Genomic DNA, 18,671 nt, shown 5'->3' with positions numbered 1-18,671 from the left:
ATCTGAATCCCACCACTGCCTCTGCTGCCCAAGGCCAAGGTCTCTTCTGAATAATGTCCAAGAGCAGGAAAAGTTGGAGCTTTTCATCATTCCCCATGATGGCAATGGTGATAATTTGGAAATGATACAGGACTGAGTTTATGCCTAATCTGTGTAACAATTGTTTAAAATAACACTCCTTAATTCCATCCTCCCACCCTTTGCTAACCATGAGAACATCAAGATAGGTTTCCTAAGGCCATTTTATTCCAAAGGAAAAAAGAAAAGAAAAGAAAAGAACAGAACACAATATGGTCCAAGCATCTTGATAAGAACCAGTTTATTTACATGTGGACATGTCGAGTCAGCATGATTTCAGGGTTGTAGGAGTTTACAGGAGAGCATGTTCAATCCACACCTAGATTATCAATATTGTATTTCCCAAATGTGCTTCTTCCAAGCCACACCAAAGATCAGTCAATCCCAGGTCCCATTTCAGGAGAGCACGTCCACAGGAGAGCACGTCCACAGCATCCCATCTGATGGATGGGACATTCCAAGCTATTTGGGATGGGCAAGCAAAGCCCTCTAAATCCCCACACTTGGCAATCCTAAGACTTGTGGACTTCAACTCCCAGAATTCTGGGAGTTGAAGTCCATAAGTCTTAAAGTTGCCAAGTTTGAAGACCACTGAGCTAGACAAAGAGAATGGCTTGCTGTTCTCTGGGTGCACATATACAAGGGCTGAGGGTGGGGGGGGATGTCTTTAGGGATCCAACCGCATCTTCCAGATTTATTTGCAAAAGCCTCTTTACCAGGAGCAATCAATTCTGTGCCGCAGGGAATAGCAAGTGCAGAAAATCCTCAAGGCCACACCAAAGAGAATCTTCCCTGCGTTCAAGAGCCAGTCACACATCATTCGCATTGAGATATCCCAAAGTCCCAAGAACTAAAGCTGAGAATAAATAAACTTAACAAAAGTAATTATGTTTTAATAGTAAATAGAAGAATTAGCTCTAATTTTGTCTGACTCTGTAGGATGAAATCTTTCTTCAACTGCCCCTGGGAACTGCACAGTATGTGGGCATCTCATATTTTGATACCCCGAGCGTTCTCCTTCCTCCACAAAGATACCCCGAGAGCAGATATTTTACCCTCTCCTGAAGTCTCTTGACCAGCTGTCTTTCCTACACCACGGTTTAAGAACCATGTTTATGTGAGGTTCTTGATGCTCCCAGAGCTTGGCTGTTTTCTTGATTGTTTACAAGCAGTTTACAAGCAGTAAATGATACCCCAATCGAGGAGCTACCAAATGAGACAAACAATCAAAAAGAAAAGAACAGCCTAATCAAGAAGCTACCAAAAACACTCCCATCAACAGTTGTATATAAACAGAGTAAACCCCACTCCCTTCTAGCACTGATGATGTTACCTAGTTGGATAATGAAACGTCTACAAGAAAACATCCATGCTCAGAGAGCACTAAGGACCACACAGTTCAACCCCGAGCTACAAATATTCTCTTCTGTTAGTATCAGTGTTTGTATTAACGTTGAATCAGAGACCGTGCTGGAGAGAACGTACTGGGCAAGGGAAAGTCTTCCATCCACCACTTCCGTTACAAATCATCACCTTTTAAACTCTTTTGGAAAGACATAGTAGCTGGGGGGGGGGGGGGAGACAGTCCTTCTGTATGCAATTTTGGCACACTCAACCCTCTGTCTGTCATACTTACTCCCTACAGCTATTTCCAAAGGAAGAAAAAAAATAATTACGCCTCTTCTCAATATTCAAGGCAGGCGAGATGCAATCCTACCTAATTGTGTGACAGGATTGGGTTAGAAGCAGAAGCAAAAACATCAAGCCTACTAACAGGGCTGCATGCCTGGATAAATTGGTGGCATCTACTGCAGCTTTCCCAAGATTTAGTTTTCAGCCCCACTGCCAGCTTGTCCCATCGGAAAGTGGCCAGGTTTTTTTCTCACCTATTTTTCCCACAAACCCTTGTGTCTCCCTTGGAGGTCAGCCTCATATCAAAACAAGTAGCATGGCTTCTTCCTGCTTCTATCAAGGCATCCTTTCAATCTCAGCAGCAAAGTTTGATGTAGGTTATAGTGGAGCACACTGAGAAGAGTGGGAACATCTTCTCTGTGAAGGCGATGTTAAAGGTGAAGAGGTGTTGCATGGTGTCAGCGTTGTAGAAGGACACTTCTTCTCCTTCGTAGTCTAAGTAGACTCTAACTTTAATCAGCTTCTCGTTCAGGAAAAGCGGGGTGCGTTGAGGGGTGGTGACTGCCCAATATTGCCCCCCATTTTGCTGCAGGGCCCAAATGCCCTCTTCGGGGCAAAACTGAGTCAGCCCTTTCCTTCTCACCGACTCCTTGGCCACGCCAAAGGCCCAGCCATCGGCAGACCCCACCTCCACCTCCCAGTAATGCCGCCCAGACTTGAACCCTTCCGTTGCCAGCACTCGAGAATTGGTGTCAAAGCGTTTGGGGTTGTCAGAGAGGTCTTGCTTGCGGCAGCCCATCCGCACCGTCTTGAGGTCCGGCGAGATGAGTAGGAGGTGGTTGGCCGTCTCCGGATCCAGAAGCAAGTCCTCTAAGTTGAAGCATATAGCACTACTAGGTCAATGATCAAAACCAGAGTCATAGCAAGGAAAAGCAGCAGCCAACAGCGGGTGCAAAGGTCTGTGTGTGAACATTAGAGGGTTCCCCTTTCTTTTATTGAGTATTTTGCTTTGTTTTCATTTTTTCCTTTTAAATAAAAAGCTACGCCTACATAGAGTCAGCAAGAAAAAAAGAATTTCTCTCCTTACCAGGGGTGGGGAACTATAGCCCTTTTTCGATCTGTGAACATGACTACAGCTCAGGAATTCTGGGAGTTGTTCACAGATCACAGATCACTGCTTAGACCAAGGCAGCCATTGTAACAGTACTGAGCAATATGTTTATTTTTCACTGAAATCTCTTTGCTTACTGGGAAACCATCTGAACCTATCTGAACACTCCCATCTATTAATTGGACACAATTCGCCTTATTATACCAGCACCAAAAATTGAATTCTTTTACAGAGAGTCCTCACCTTAGGCCCATAATGGAACCTTTCCATTACGGGTGTAAGTTGTAAAGGTGATAAAGCGATAATCCACGTGACCGACCCAATTTTACAAACTTTTTTGTTGTGGTCATTAAGCAAACACCACAATTGTCGAGCGAACCCGTGTTCGCTGTGGGCTGGTTTTGCAAAAAATCGGCGGTAAATGCTAGTTTTCTGCAAAGCTGTCATAAAACACAGTTGCATGACCACTGGACTCTGCAAACAGCTGTAAATCCAACCACATGTAGCATGGTTATGTGAATACAGGGAGGTGGGGATGGAGGGCAGCTGTTGGAATTTCAGAACAGAGATATAAGTACCCCTGGGAGGTCTGTTATTATTTTAGTCATTAAGTGATCAGTTGTAAGTCAAGGACTACTTGTAGCAAGTAATCCATTATAGAAACATCACTTTTTCTATCTACCTTATTTACTTTTCCATGAAGTCCAGAATAGCAGCCATGAACTATTATGAATAAGTTCTGCTAAACTAATGGAAAAACAACATGTCAGAGAAAAAGGTAACATTTAACACAGCCTTGGAAAATTGCCCTCTTGGGATAACAGGAAGCATTGCAAGCCTACGCCTATGCATTGCATGCATGATTTTGTCTCTGACAATTTTGTTTGGCTTATAACATTTACCTTTCTCACCTTTCCCCAGTTCATCCCGGAGATGATCTGAAAGAAGAGAACACACCTGTCAAGGAGTCGGATCTAAAAGGCAACAAAAAGCAGTTTTGTCCAAACACCTTGATCTCAGCAGTCCACAATCTTATATGTTCTCTATGTCTTACTCATAAGAATATAGGAACAGCTCTAGCTAATCAGATGCCTCTAGGGCAGAGATCTGACCCTTTCTCTGTAATATAGGTAGACCTCGATTTACAATCAATAATCGAGTGCAAAATTTCCATTGCTAAGCAAGACGGTTGTTAGGTGAATTTTGCCCCATTTTATGACTGTTCTTGGCACAGTTGTTAACTGTACCACTGCAGTTTTAAGTTAGTAACACAGTTGTTAAATGCATCTGGCTTTCCCATTGACTTTGCTTGTCAGAAGTTCACAAAAGGGGATCACATGATCCCGGGACACCGCAACCGTCATAAATACATGCCAGTTGGAAGAGTCCAAATTTTGATCACACAACCACGGCAATGCTGTCATGATCGTAAGTGTGAAAAACAGTCTTAAGTCACTTGTTCAGTGCCACTATAACTTCAAACAGTCACTAAACATATGGTTGTAAGTCAAGGACTACCTGTACTTTCTCGGTATTTGCAGATAAACTGCCTTCAGCTCAGAGATAAGTTGACTCTTCAAGACTAAAGGCCCTTGATATGGTAGACCCATCCTCTATAAATTAGCCAACTCTTCTAGAAGTAGCCATTACCATGTTTTGCGGGAATGAATTCCACAGACTGATGAGATCCCCCATCATCCTGGCAACAGAATATCATTTTCAGTCTGGCCATACTACAGTCCCATCTAACTATCAAAGCTTCTTCTTGAGCATCACTCTCAAAAGTAGACTACTACATGCTTGAGGAGAATGGTGTGTGGTAAAACTAGATAAGAGGTCTATCCTGTTGTAAAACCTATTAGTAAAGGCATATAGTTGGATGTCAAGTTAGAAGTATAGAATGTTATTACTATTTACTTTACTAATATAATTTATTTAAAAGTACTTTACTACTAAGCTGTATAAAAGGATAGCCTTATCCACTTTTATATCATGCAAAATCTCTAACATAAATATAACATGATTTTTTTTCATTCTTGTGTAATTTTCACTCTAGCTTAAGTGTTAAACTTAACTGCAGTTGAGCAAATTAGTTATTTTCCTTTTTCCCAAGCATAGCTATATATGAACGATCAAGTAACTCTTGTTATTCTTTGCCAGCATCAGGGCTTCCATCCCCCGAGTTTCTTTAGGTAAAGGTAAAGGTTCCCCCGCGCATGCATGCTAGTTATTTCCAACTCTAGGGGCTGGTGCTCATCTCCGTTTCAAAGCCGAAGAGCCAGCACTTGTCCAAGGACGTCTCCGTGGTCATGTGGCCGGCATGACTAGACGCCAAAGGCGCACGGAACACTGTTACCTTTCCACCATAGTGGTCCCTATTTTTCTACTTGCATTTTTACGTGCTTTCAAACTGCTAGGTTGGCAGAAGCTGGGACGAGTAACAGGCGCTCACTCTGTTACGCGGCACTCAGGATTCGACCCGCCAAACTGCCGACCATCTGATCAACAAGCTCAGCGTCCTAACCCACTGAGCCACCGTGTCCCTATCGAGTTTCTTTAGATGCTAAAATAATTAGATTTTCTTGGCAAGTCTTCGTTTTCTCTACCTTTGAACTTCTTAAGTGCTCCTTTGAGTGCCACCGTCTTCAGAGAGAAGTTTGAGACATGGCCCTTCATGTCAGAGGAAACTGGAATAGGCTTCTGACATTTAACTTTGTCACTTCTAACAAAGAAGAAGAAGAAGGATATCAGGACTGATAGCTGTATTATCTCAAACTTTCCCTTATCATTCAGGACAATTGGCAAGTTTGAGGCTTCAACAGCATGTTATTTCTCACCTGTGCTTTTGATCTGAGTGAAAATCTAATGGCAAAAGAACAGAGGAAACATTTGTAATGCACCCAAGCTCTTTGGCTCTAAGCAAATTTCAGATTTTGCATTTCAAAGTAGACAAAAAGACCTTCAGGTAGATTCTTCAAGGACACATTACTGGTTATTTCACACTTCTGGGAAAGAAAGGTTGAAATCATCTCAATTTTAAGCTACCCTTCCCTCAGCTTGGTGTTAGTTTGATTGGCTGATTAAATAACATCAACTTGAAACTAGATTCCTAGGAATTACATGGACAGATTCTCTCCAGGATGACCCAACCTGGGGCTCTCCAGATACAAGAAGGCAATTTCCAGAATTGCCACTTCTGGAAGTTCTAAAACAGTCAGAGAATGCTTGCTTGGGAAGACTCACATGTTGTAAGACAATAGTGCAGCCATATTCCAAAAAGTGGGTGAGTCAGGAAAAACCTTTCTATAACTTAACTTCATGTGAATTTACTTACACTCACATGTTTAAACAATTTCCCCAAATTACAGCCTGATGTCAACTTTCATTGGTGTTCTGGAAGCCACATGCTGGGATTTGCATATTTATTTTTATATGAGCAGTGGTGGCGCAGTGGTTAGAATGCAGTATTGCAGGCTAATTCTGTTGACTGCCAGCTGTTCAATTCTGACCAGCTCAAGGTTGACTCAGCCTTCCATCCTTCTGAGGTTGGTAAAATCAGGACCCAGATTGTTGGGGGGCAATAGGCTGACTCTGTAATCCGCTTAAAGAGGTAAAGCGGTAAAGCTTTGTGAAGCAGTATATAAGTCTAAGTAAGTGCTATTGCTATTGCTGTTGCTTGTGGAGCTAAGACAAGTTGGGCAACCTTGGTCAAAGAAAAAGTTGTAAACTGGAGCAAAGTCAAACTCTCTGAATACATAGAAGTCACTCTTCACATCCCCATATTTCAATCTGGCTCCTGCTAGCTCCACTGCATATATAGATGAAGGAAACTTAAGACTTGCAGAGCAGAAGAGTATCTTATTTCCATACAAATAAGACATCAACCGTTTAGGATTATTAACCCTGATTCAAGGGGAATGGGCCACAGCATGTCTTTGAGATCCATATTTTTCTAAACAGCTGTCACTGACTTTTTCATTTGTTCATACACAAAGGGAAAGAGATGGTGGAAATGCAGCTTCCTACCTGGCAATAGTAATTGTCACATCCTACAAGAGAAAGAGAGAAAAAAGAACAGAGGGTTAGGGAAAGAGATGTCGTTACTTATTGTACTACTACCTGGGAATTCCACTTACTTACTTACTTACTTACTTACTTACTTACTTATTAGATTTATATACTAAGAGTCTTTTTATGGGGCCACCAAGAAAGGAAACAACTGCAATTAACTGAGATCTCAGCCTTCTTTGAATTGGCCCCACATGCTGTGGAATTCCATCCTCACTGAAGTATAAGTAGTCTTCATTTAGTGACTACAATTGGAACCCACAACTCAGTCATTAAGCAAAGCAATCGCTAAGTGAAACTGCAACAGTGCTTATGATCTTACTTCAGCTTTCCTTTGCTTTACAGAACTGTGAAAATCATAAATTTACTTTTTCATCAGCCCCAAGTGTGAACAGCTGTTAAACAAGGCCTACCTCTATGATTTTAGCAGTCATTACTTTTAAATGTAGTCTGAAAATTATTATAAAAATTGTATTTTTATAAGCTGGCATTTCTTTCCTCAAGTACTTTTTACATTATGTAGCGATGTATTTTTAATATTTTGATAGCCAGCCTTTATTATTACTGACTTCTAGACCTAATTCATTTTCACTAAAAGGTTGATTTTATTTAGTTCTGTAAACTGCTGCAGGCAATTTGAAAAATAAATAAATGATAAATTTGCCTTATTTCTCCCTTCTCTTCTACTCATCTTGTTGCTTTTTGGTATGTGCTTTGAGGAGGACATGTGGCTTAGACAACTAATCATGAAAAGCTTCCTATAACATTCCTGATAAAGTAGAACCAATTCAGCTTTCTCTGAGTTGTCACAAAATCAGATGGACATTGAATCTTTCCAAGGGAAAAGCTGCAGAATATTCAATATACCTCCCACTGCACTTTCCACCACCATCCTTAAGTACAGTAAGCTATTAATAGATACCATGCACACTTAAGGGGACCTTAACCTTAATTTCTCCAGAGCAACCATCTCCAGAAAAGAATGTGGCAGTCTTTAAATAGTCATAAGAAACTCTATAGTATGGAAACATCAGGTGTAACATGAGAGTAGTGCTCGTGGCAAAAACCTAAGGCCAGGGAGAACTACTTTTTTTTTCCAAATTTCAAGCAGCAAAGATAGAAGTGTTTAATCAGTATAAATACAAACAACCCCTGACCTATATTTGAGAAAGCTGTTGAATTAAAGTCTCCAGCCCAGAACTGTTAAAACATTGGGGGGAAAACTGCCCCTAGTTCATGGACAAATAAAACACTTAATTCATTTAGATCAGTGTTTTTCAATCCTGACAACTTTAAGATGAGTGGACATGCTGGCTGGGAATTCTGGGAGTTGAAGTCCACTCATCTTAAAGTTGCCAAGGTTGAAAAACACTGGTTTAAATAAATTAGAAAATACAAGCAATTTTCCCTCTTCCTAAAACATTACCCAAGTAAGTAAGCAGACAGTTTCTCTTTTATATAATATTTGATCCCTGTTTACTGATGCATGCAAGTACATAAATGCCGTTTCCTTGATCAGTAGGATTCTATGATACTCTCCTAGAATTGTGTATTTTTTAACCTGTTCAGCTCTATTATGCTGCTGATGTAATTTCTGTAAAATTTAAAATATTTAGGTAGAAAGCAACATGAATATAATTTGCCCCAAACATGTCCAGTTGAAAAGACTTCGGATGACATATTAGTAAATCCAACTAGTAATCTCCTTCATTATTGAAACTAAGCCCTATTAGATTCAGCCACAGACTATTTAGCTAGTCACTAAATTGCCGCATTGTTAATGTGGTTGAGTAAACCATAGCTAAGTTTGCTCAACACCTAGTGATATGTGCTAAAACAAAAAGACCTGATGTTACACAAAATTTCTACGTTTATCTGTTGTTGAGTTTTACCTTGAGGAAATCAAGCAATGGTTCTTGGATTTTGTCCTCCAGATCAGCAATGAATTTGTTGAGGAGGGAAATTTCCTTGGACAGCTCTGTGATGTTTTCATTCTGTCTTTTCACGATGCCTTTCTCCATCTTGTCCAGCTGTCCAAGGAGAACCTGTTCTTGTTCATGAAGAAACTGGCGTAGCCCTTCAAATTCAGAGAGGACCTTCTGCCTCTCAGTTTCTATGGTTTTCTTTTTAAAAGGTCAAAGAGAGAAGGTGAGGAAGAATAAGACAATTATCCTTCAGGAATTATCACTGGAATAAACTTCCCAATTTAATCACCCACCATGCTTTGAGAATTAATAACAATAGCACATATACTGCTTCACAGTGCTTTACAGCCCTCTCTAAGCAGTTTACAGAATCAGCATATTGTCCCCAACGATCTAGGTCCTAATTTTACTGACCTAGGAAGGATGGAAGGCTGAGTCAACCTTGAGCTGGTCAGGATCGAACTGCTGGCAGTCGGTAGAATTAGCCTGCGATGCTGCATTCTGACTACTGCACCACCTCAGCTCTATCTATCAATACAGCTGATGAACATCAGTTTCAGTGAAACTAGCCTAAAACCAGAATATATCAGTCCTCGACTTAGGACCACAACTGAGCCAAAAATTTCTATTGATAAGAGACATTTGTTAAGTGACTTTTGCCCCATTTTACGATGTTTCTTTCCACCGTTGTTAAGTAGATCCCTGCAGTTGTTAAGTTAGTAACATAGTTGTTAAGTGAAATCTGGCTTCCCCATTGATTTTGCTTGTCAGAAGTTCGTAAAAGATGATCATATGACCCCAGGACACTGCAAGCATCATAAATATGAGTCAGTTACCAAATGTCTGAATTTTGATCACATGACCATGGGTATGCTGAAATGGTCATAAGTGTGAAAAACGGTCATAAATCACTTTTTCCAGTGTGGTTGTAACTTTGAACGGTCATTAAATGAACTATTGTAAGTCGAGGACTATCTGTATTTCCCACTGATGCTAGACTGTGAGATAGATGACAAGGAAAAACTTCTTGATTAAGGAAGAAAATAGGGCTGGTATAAGTTCATCCTTGGGATACAAATGGGGTGACAAAAATTGGCCCCATGCAAATTTCCTCTTTTGCTCATCTGAATGTAAGAGATTTGCCTTCTGGCTAGGCTCACAATGCCCAGGTTGCAGCGCTATATAATCAGGATATACTATAGCTGAGCCCCTGTGAAGGATTCTTTTGAAAAATTATGAGTTGTGTGCTGAGCTGTAGAACTTATCTTTAGAAATTCAGACATCAGCTCTAGACTTCAGTACTTTATTTCTTTTATAATCAACCTCTTTATTACTTAATAATAAAGTCAGTCATAAATCAAGGACTATCTGTAATCAGTGCTTTTTTTGTAAAAGAAAAAGGTGCCGGAACTCACACATGTCATATAACCCGCCTTGCCTACCCTACAAGGTTCCATCCAAAAAAGGTGCCGGAACTCCGTTCTGAGCATTCTATGAGAAAAAAAGCCCTGCCTGTAATACAGTATATGAATGCCCTATAGGTAGAAAACCAAGATATAAATTGAATTCTGTAAATAAATGTTTCTCAGAGAAGTCTCCAGTCTGATCCTGTTCTGTACCAGCCTGCTACCGGCCCTGCAGAAAAGGCAGGGACAACCCCTCCACAAACGGCAAGAGGCTGGAACTACGCCTGCCAAATTTATAGCTACAAAAACAAACAAGACACGAACCAAGAAACCGGAGCTTTAAGAAGCATGAACCATCCGAGCGGTTGCCTTCAGCAAACCAGCCCTCCCAGACATTCTCCTTATATAGAGTTCAGGGCGTGGCTTCTCTCTGCCTCCTTCCGAGAAGCCCCATTGCCTTCCTCTGTTTACTCCTAATTGACTGCCTCCTGCGTCGGGCGTCCTTGAACAGGGCCAGCTGTGGGTCATCTTCATCCACACTGTCAGGCTCACACAGCTGGGTCTCCGTGGTGACCAAGTGGGAGGGGTCTGGCTGAGGGCTATCATCAGCAAGATCTTCAACCCCCTCAGCAAGGTCTTCAACACCCCCCTCCTCCTCCTCTGAGTCGTCCGACCCAACTGCCGAACCCACAGGCTGACCCTGAATCACAACAGATCCTGAGGGGAAGCTCTCCTACAAGATGTTGATATATTATCCTATTTACATCCTGCTTTTCAAAGAACTGCTAGGAGCAGATAACATACAGTGGCATGTTTTATTATTCCACCTCCGTATAGGGAAATAGAGACACAGTGCTTCTGAGCATGGCAGTTTCACACCTGATTTGTGGTTGTGACATTAATAAACTCAAAAGCGTTTTAGCCCTTTAAATTCAGAGAGGACCTTTTGATTCTCGGTTTCTATGGTTTTCTTTTTTAAAAAAAGTCAGAGATGACTGAGAATCTCCATAGACATTAATAAACATAATATCCTTCTTGAAGATTTTCTTCAAAAATCTTATTGAGTCACATATCTGCATCCGATTGAACAATGCTGCACAAGCTTGCCAATAAGTACCTACCAGCAATTCTTGGCTCTTCTTGTCATCCTGAGTTTTGAATTCCAGGAGTTCTTGTCTCTCTTTCTTCAAGAAATCCAAGCGAGTCTGTATTTGTTCCTAAGGTCCAAAGTATACAGTTAGGTTTTTAAAAATGCTTTAACAATTTTGAGGTAATCAAGATTTGTTCTGCTGAGAAGATTGCATGCATCCACAGGGAAAAATATGAGTCTGTGAACAATGAATGTTATGAAGCCCCTAGCTATAATTATTTATGCCATTACATCAACTATTAAATAGCATATTCTGGCATACTCTTATTTGTTGTGTAATATTTTACTATTATTTCAGTGTATTGTGGAAAGCTGCTATGAGTGGAGGGAAGGAAGGAAGGAAGGAAGGAAGGAAGGAAGGAAGGAAGGAAGGAAGGAAGGAAGGAAGGAAGGAAGGAAGGAAGGCGTCTTTGCTGTATGGAAATATAAATATAATTTCTATAGAATTCATATTCTAAATGACTTGTAGTGAAACAATTCACAGTGGTCATGAAGTCAAATCCTCTTGGATATTGTAATACAGGGATCCCCAACTCCTGGGCTGAGGCCCACTATCAGGCCGTGGCCTGTCCAGAACTAGGCCCTACAAGTAGCTGGCCATCACACAGGCGTACATGCAATTTGACTTGCATGAGCAGTGGGCTAGCATGCATGCATGCGCAACTCAACTTGCATGAGCAGAGGGCCAGCATGGCCCAACATTTGTATGGCCGATCCCCTATTCCTCTCCTGCCACCAGGCCGCCAAGCTGTAAAGGTTGGGGACCACTGCTTTAATATATAAATAGAGCTATTGTTTTACCTATAGAAGAGCTCAAGTGCAATCTTAGTGATTTCCAAGGAAAATATTTGTGCAGGCAAAACACAAGAGCCACAATAAGAAGTGTAATGAATAGGTTTGTCTAAGATGGGCCTCTAGTCTGACTTGGCATAAGACAGTTGCACACAAACTTTGGTAGAGTTGAGTTGCTATAGGACACTTTACAGTGAAAAAGACCTGAACTGGGTTTGGACCCAGACATCAAAAATAATATAGGTTGTGTGTGCCCAGTATGCTTAAATAAATTCCTAGTGAAAATTCTGCATCACACAAGCTTCAAAACCTAGTCTGTTTGATCACAATCCCCATCAAACCCAAGACCATCAAACCCAAGAGAAAGAAAGGTTTTTATAGCTTGGTGATCTGGAAGGCACCCAAATGGGGAAGGCTGATTTAAACCAAAAAGTAAAAGTAAAAGTAAAAATAGGAGGTGATCCAGTTGGCTGATCTTTCTTACTGTGGTGATTCAATTGGTGCTTTCTCGCTAGAGAGAGGAATGGGGAAGGGATTCCCTGGGTTTTGAAATGGAAGAAGACAGAGGAGGTACACAAGTTTGCTCCCAGAGGAATAACTATTCCTGAAAGCGTGATGTAGGTAGCCAGCTGCAAGAGTCTCTATTAGAGTGAAAAGATCCTCCTCCTTGCCAGATCCCAGGAAGACTCTTAGAAACAAAATTAAGGACTCCCCACGTATAGATAGATTCTAAGTGAGAAATAGTTGAGCTGCCCAAATTATGGAAACCATCTCTTTCTTCTCAATGAATCTTGCTAAACAGACTTTCTGCAAAGTGCAAATAGTCCTCAACTTACAACAGTTTGTTTAATGACCATTGAAAGTTACAACATCACTGAAGCAGGTGGCTTACAACCGTTGCAGTATCCCCATGATCATGTGATCAAAATTCAGATGCTAGGCAACTGGCATGTACTTACGACAGTTGCAGTATCCCAGGGTCATGTGACCACCTTTTGCCACCCTCTCAGCAGCAAAGTCAATGGGCGAGCCAGATTCACTTAACAACCATGTTACTAACTTAACAACTGCAGTCATTCACTTAACAACTGTGGCAAGAAAAGTCATAAAGTGGGCAAAACTCACTTAACTACTGTCTCGGCTCAGTTGTGGCCACAAGTCCAGGACTACCTATACATTTCTTCATACGACATTTGTAGAAAAAGAAAGATTGCAGAATGTAATGTGAAGGCCCTCAAGCTTATGTATGAAATTAGTTTCTCAATTCTTCTGAGGAGTGCCTCAGCTCATCTGCTCTTGTCATCTCATCAGCTGCGGTTTCTATTTTTAACTGGATATTTGGACCAGGGCCACAAAGAACATGCCTGGCTCCTGCCCTCCAGAGAATCAGCGTCAGTCTGAGATCCTGTGCCCACTTTGGGAAGGTTTCCTTCCAGAAATAGATCAGGAATTTGGTTCTTCGCTTAACCATTTCTTGCCTGGCATGGACTGTCCCAATGACTACAGGTATGCAATCAGCGCATCTGGCAATTCCTATTTTGTTATTCCAAAACCATTTACTCCAAATGGAGATTAGAACTCATCTGTAGGCAGCTTTAGAAGTTTATATATTAAAATTGCAGGCTTCATCTTTTGTTACTAACTTACTTTCTCTACACTATTTAAAAATGTATTACTTTCAATAACTATTAAAGAATTGGGGGATGAGAAAGGCAGAACCATGGCACAGCTTTATTTATCCTGGTGGCCTTCCTTCCTTCCTTCTTTCCTTCCTTCCTTCCTTCCTTCCTTCCTTCCTTCCTTCCTTCCTTCCTTCCTTCCTTCCTGTGATTATAGCCATTGGGTCAAAACAGGACGTTTTTCTGACTTTAACTCTTACAAGCCAATTTGAGTGTTTTCAGGTGATTTTAGTAATGCTGCTAAATGGAGTAAGGCAGTAGTTCTCAATTTTTTCATTACCATGGACCCCTTTAAATACCATTTGTGGCCACGGACCACCAACATTTAAATTATAAGATTCCTTGAAGCTTTTGCAGATCCCTGTGATGACATCATGCCCCAGCCAGGCGTCCATGGACCACAGGTTGAGAACCACTGAAGTAAGGAATGAGTATATTGACAATACAAGGTAGTCATTGCTACTGTAGGGAAGAACCTTGTTATATTTTTGAGGTGAACAAATGTACTACTGTGCAAGATTTCATGGACCACAGTCCATATGGAATAATATATGTGTGAAACTTTGAGACTGTATAAGTATCTACCCTGATTTTAATGCAAGGGAGTAAAAGGGTTATCTCTCTGGGAGCAAATGTTTGCAAAGTGTTATTTTTGTTATTATTTTGTTTACCATTGGAGAGCACAAAAAATGGAAATGGAAAACTGTGGAAAATGAAAAATGGAAAACTGGGTTTGGTCTTCAACCGTAAATAAAATTTTGAATGGAAAACATACCTAATCTTTGTGCTTTAAGGTGCAATCAGCTCCTCTCTTTGTCCCCTAACTAAAAAGGGTTGAGGAAAAGTCCTGCCCATTCAGTATGAGGATATCCAGTGAGCTAAACCTGCTCCTCCCCCTGAAAATCCCAACTCACAATATCCAGGACCTGGTGTCCTGCAAGGTTTTCCTGTCCAACCGGACGACAGAACCTCTGCTTGACCCAGCTAGCAGACTAAGTAGCCTCAGCTCTTCTGACCCTCAGGGGTTTTGGTGGGCTTTGCTGACCTCTTCTCTCCACCACCCTCTGCAACTTTTAACCCTATAAAGGGAAATATATGGGCAGGAACCAGCCACACACCTCCTGTGAGGTTCAGTCCTTGGAAGAGAATGATCCAGGGGCCATCATTTTGCCCAGTGCTGAAGACTAAAACAATTCCATTACTTTTCAATAGACGTGATTGAACCTGGCTTAATTTGGAACGAAACCTAAGGACAGCTATGGAACTTAATTCCAGGTGGGAATCATACTGCATAACCCCTGCCCACCCACAGAGGCCTCATGTATAGAGTTTTACAGGGGATCCAAGTGAATCTATCCTCCATTTGAAATCTTCTTGGTTTTCCCATCATAGGAGTACAGTGGTTGAACTTTTAGAAAGGAACTGCCAAGATGATCTAAATCCCAACTACAACCACAGTAACTTTTCCAGCCATTATTGTATTTCAGGCCACCATTCTAGGTTGCTGCTTTCGAGTCAAATCCCCATATATCTGTTATGATTCAAGTATCATCCTGTGCTCCCAGCAGCTGAGTCCGATGAATCTGAGGAGGAGGGTTTTGGAGAGCCTTTGGTGTCAGAGGGAGGCTCTGATGCACTGCAGGACTCTCAGCCTGGCCCCTCCAGTCATGTTTGTCATGAGGCTCAGCTGCGTGAGTATGAAGTGTTGGACTCAAAAGAGTCACAGCTGAATCTGTTCAGAGACGCTAGAAGCAGAAGGCAATCCAGCAGAGCAGAACAGAGAAAATCAATGAGGCAACTCAGTGAGAGGAGGAGAAGGCAGTGAGAAGCCAGGCCTTGGGACTGATAATAAAAGGGGAAGGTGTGGGCGGGGCTGGTTGCTGAAGGCAACCATTTGGAGACATTCTGAGAGAATCCTGGTCTGTTCTTGCTACTTCTGTTTAACTCTTGTTTGTTGACTCTTGTTTGATATTTTGATTTATTTATTGAAGGAAATATTCTGTTGCTTTTTTGGTTTGAACTGTAAATAAATTTGGGTTGGGTTTTTCCAGCCTATTGACTGTAAAAAGGAAAAAGGGGTTGTCCCTGACACACAAACAGGGCCGGTCGTAGGCTGGAACAGAACAAAATCCTCCCTTAAGCTTTTAGAGGAAAGGAGGGATATTAATGGAAGAAATCAAAAGGAAATATAGAAAGGTTAGTAATGATTTTTATAGGTAATAATTGGATGGTTTTTGCATACCATTATTTTTTTCTCAAGATTGCTTCCCTTCTACTGGATTGCTTTTTTCTGGAAAAGTTAAGGAACATAGACTGTTGACGTTTGCATAACATAGACTAAAATAGGACTTTCTGGTTCACTCAGATGTAAGAAGCTAGCCATTAGCTTGGCTACATGTTGGATCAAACAGGCCATCCATCCCATTAAACCAGAACATGTACTGGGAATATAGCAGGTTTAGGGGTTTAGCATGATGTCTGAACCTACGGTAGCTGCTGAGTCAACTCTCAGCATGCTATTGTTGACTCAGACATTCAATAGCTCCTCAAGGTTATAGCGATGGGCTTGGAGATCCCTGGAACTGAATAAGGACCTTCTCCATGGAAGCTCATGCCCAGCCCCTTGGTAGTTTTCAGCAAAGAACAGGTACAATGTGGAAAGGCTTTTGAGACAGGTAGACTTGAGACATTTGTAAAACTGAGAAGAATATCTGTACAACACACAGGTAGGTGCATACCTTGTATTCCTGGGCTGCCTCTTCTACAGGCACCACTGCATGAGGTCGGTGGTCCCGAGACCGGTCACACACCACACAAATGGTCTTCTGGTCATCTTTGCAGTAGAGCTTCAGGGCTTCCTTATGCTTCTCACAGATCTTGTCCTCCTCAAGGCCTCTCCCACCATGCAGGATGAACTGGCTGATGATCTCAGACATGTTGGCCAATTGTCGGTTGGGCCTGAGGCTTTTCTCCTTGAATACTTCCCTGCACTGGGGGCAAGGGAAGTCCACCTCCAGGCTTTTCCAGCTCTTGGTGATACAAACCCGGCAGAAGTTGTGCCCGCATTGGATGGACACAGGGTCTTTGAAATATTCCAGGCAAACCGAGCAAGTGGCTTCATCTTGAAGGTTCCCTGGGAGGAGGACGGCAGCCATGGCTCCACCGATATCCCCTTCTCCTTCTTCTCTTCCTGCTTTCACTGCAGCATACAGAGCACGAATGCTGGGCACAAAACCCAGGGCAGGGGTTTCTGTGCCAGAAGCCAGCTGGTGTTGCAAGGTCATCTCTGAAGCTTCTGGTTTCTTACTTGGCAATGAGTCAGCTCCTGGACAAGATGGGCAACGCTAAGGGATCTTCAGAGTTTAAAGGAGAAGGAAAACCAGAGCAGGAGTTTTCATTTGGCTTCATTAGGTTTGGAGAGACAGAAGGGATGTTTCCAGATTCCTCGTGACTCATATTGTTTTTCAGTCCAGGATGAGAGCAGAGGTTAATTTTTAACATTAGTGCTGAGAAGCTTCAGTTGGCTAGTAAAGTCATTCCTTTTGACCTAGAAACTGATCCTGCTAACCCACTTGAATAGACTTCATTTTAAATAACCAGCAGTTGGGGAAGATCCAGGGGAAAAAAATCACCATAGCCACCAAACAACCTGATTTTGCACTGATTTTAAATTTATGACATTTTAAGATAATTGCAATACAAGTCTAGGCAAAGCAGTAGGAAAAACTCTGAAGATGGATGTCCTCGTTCATGCAACAATGTTCACTGTCCCCTATTAATAGCGAAGCTTGCGCATGGCTATGACAATGTTCTAAAGTGTCAAAAAACATTCTGCACATCCTCAGATGCACCAGTTTCTAATTCTTTAAATTCAAGAACTGGGTCTAACAATTGTGTAAACTGGAAGTATGACAATTAGTAGAAAATCAATTAGATTCTGATACATTGACTAGACTGCTTATACCAATGTTTCTCAACCTCAGCAGTTTTAAGCTATGGGGTTTTCAATTCCCAGAATCTCCCAGCCAGCAGGCGGCTCAGTTTTCCTTTGTAACAAAAGTGCCCACTATTCATGTCCATCTTTTGCATGTGTTTTAACCATGTTTGAAAATGAAATGGTGTTCACCACTGTCACAATTTTTCTGATTGTGAACATTTAAAACTCACTGTGATCAAATCCCTGTGCTTCCTGTGGAAATGTTAGAACCAAGTGCCTTTTGTTCTGTACAGAATAAAGCAATTAAAAAGGTTTTTCCAACTTGTGTGCTTGATTGGTTTTACATGCCAGGCATAAATGAAAACACTGTCTCCTGGGACAACATTTCTTTTGAACCTACAAATGTTCTCATTCTTCTCTTTTGCTGAGTGGTGCCCTTTCCCTGCTGCCATTTCCCCCCCAATTACTATTTGCCCAAATAGTTTGGTGTAGTGGGTAAGGCGCCAGGGAGAAACTGGGAGATGTAGGCACACAGCCAGCTGCATAGCCTTGGGCTGGTCACCCTCCCTCAGCCCTAGGAAGAAGATAAGGGCAAACCACTTGTGAAAACTTGCCAAGAAAATTGCAGAGACTTACTCAGGCAGTTGCCAGGAGCCAAGGCTGCCTCAAAAGCACAAAATATGTTACTGTTCATTATTGATATTTAGAATGCAGAGTTGGAAAGGGACCTTGGAGCTCTTCTAGTCCAACCCCCTGCTCAGGCAGGAAACCTTATACCATTTCAGTCAAATGGCTGTCCAAACTCTTCTTGAAAGCCTCCAGTGATGGAGCACCCACCACTTCTGAAGGCCAGTAATTCCACTGATTGTTCTCACTGACAGGAAATTTCTCCT

At 41.7% G+C, this 18,671-nt stretch overlaps 1 protein-coding gene across 1 annotated transcript; it reads right to left on the bottom strand.

Moving 5' to 3' along the window:
* Positions 1-320: 320 nt before the first annotated feature.
* On the bottom strand, positions 321-17,125 carry LOC310636301 (E3 ubiquitin-protein ligase TRIM7-like; the record flags this gene model as incomplete). The annotated part of the gene is made up of 7 exons (XM_083356021.1): positions 321-2,580; positions 3,724-3,759; positions 5,428-5,543; positions 6,848-6,870; positions 8,782-9,012; positions 11,342-11,437; positions 16,580-17,125. 7 exons carry the CDS (start codon positions 17,123-17,125, stop codon positions 2,066-2,068), a joined length of 1,563 nt encoding a protein of 520 aa, XP_083212147.1. The 3' UTR covers positions 321-2,065.
* Positions 17,126-18,671: the final 1,546 nt, after the last annotated feature.

Source organism: Vipera ursinii, assembly GCF_947247035.1.
Source record: "Vipera ursinii genome assembly, chromosome: 2".
Lineage (NCBI taxonomy): Eukaryota > Metazoa > Chordata > Lepidosauria > Squamata > Viperidae > Vipera > Vipera ursinii.
Note: the sequence above shows the minus strand (reverse complement) of the source record. Positions and strands in the feature narration are given on the sequence as shown.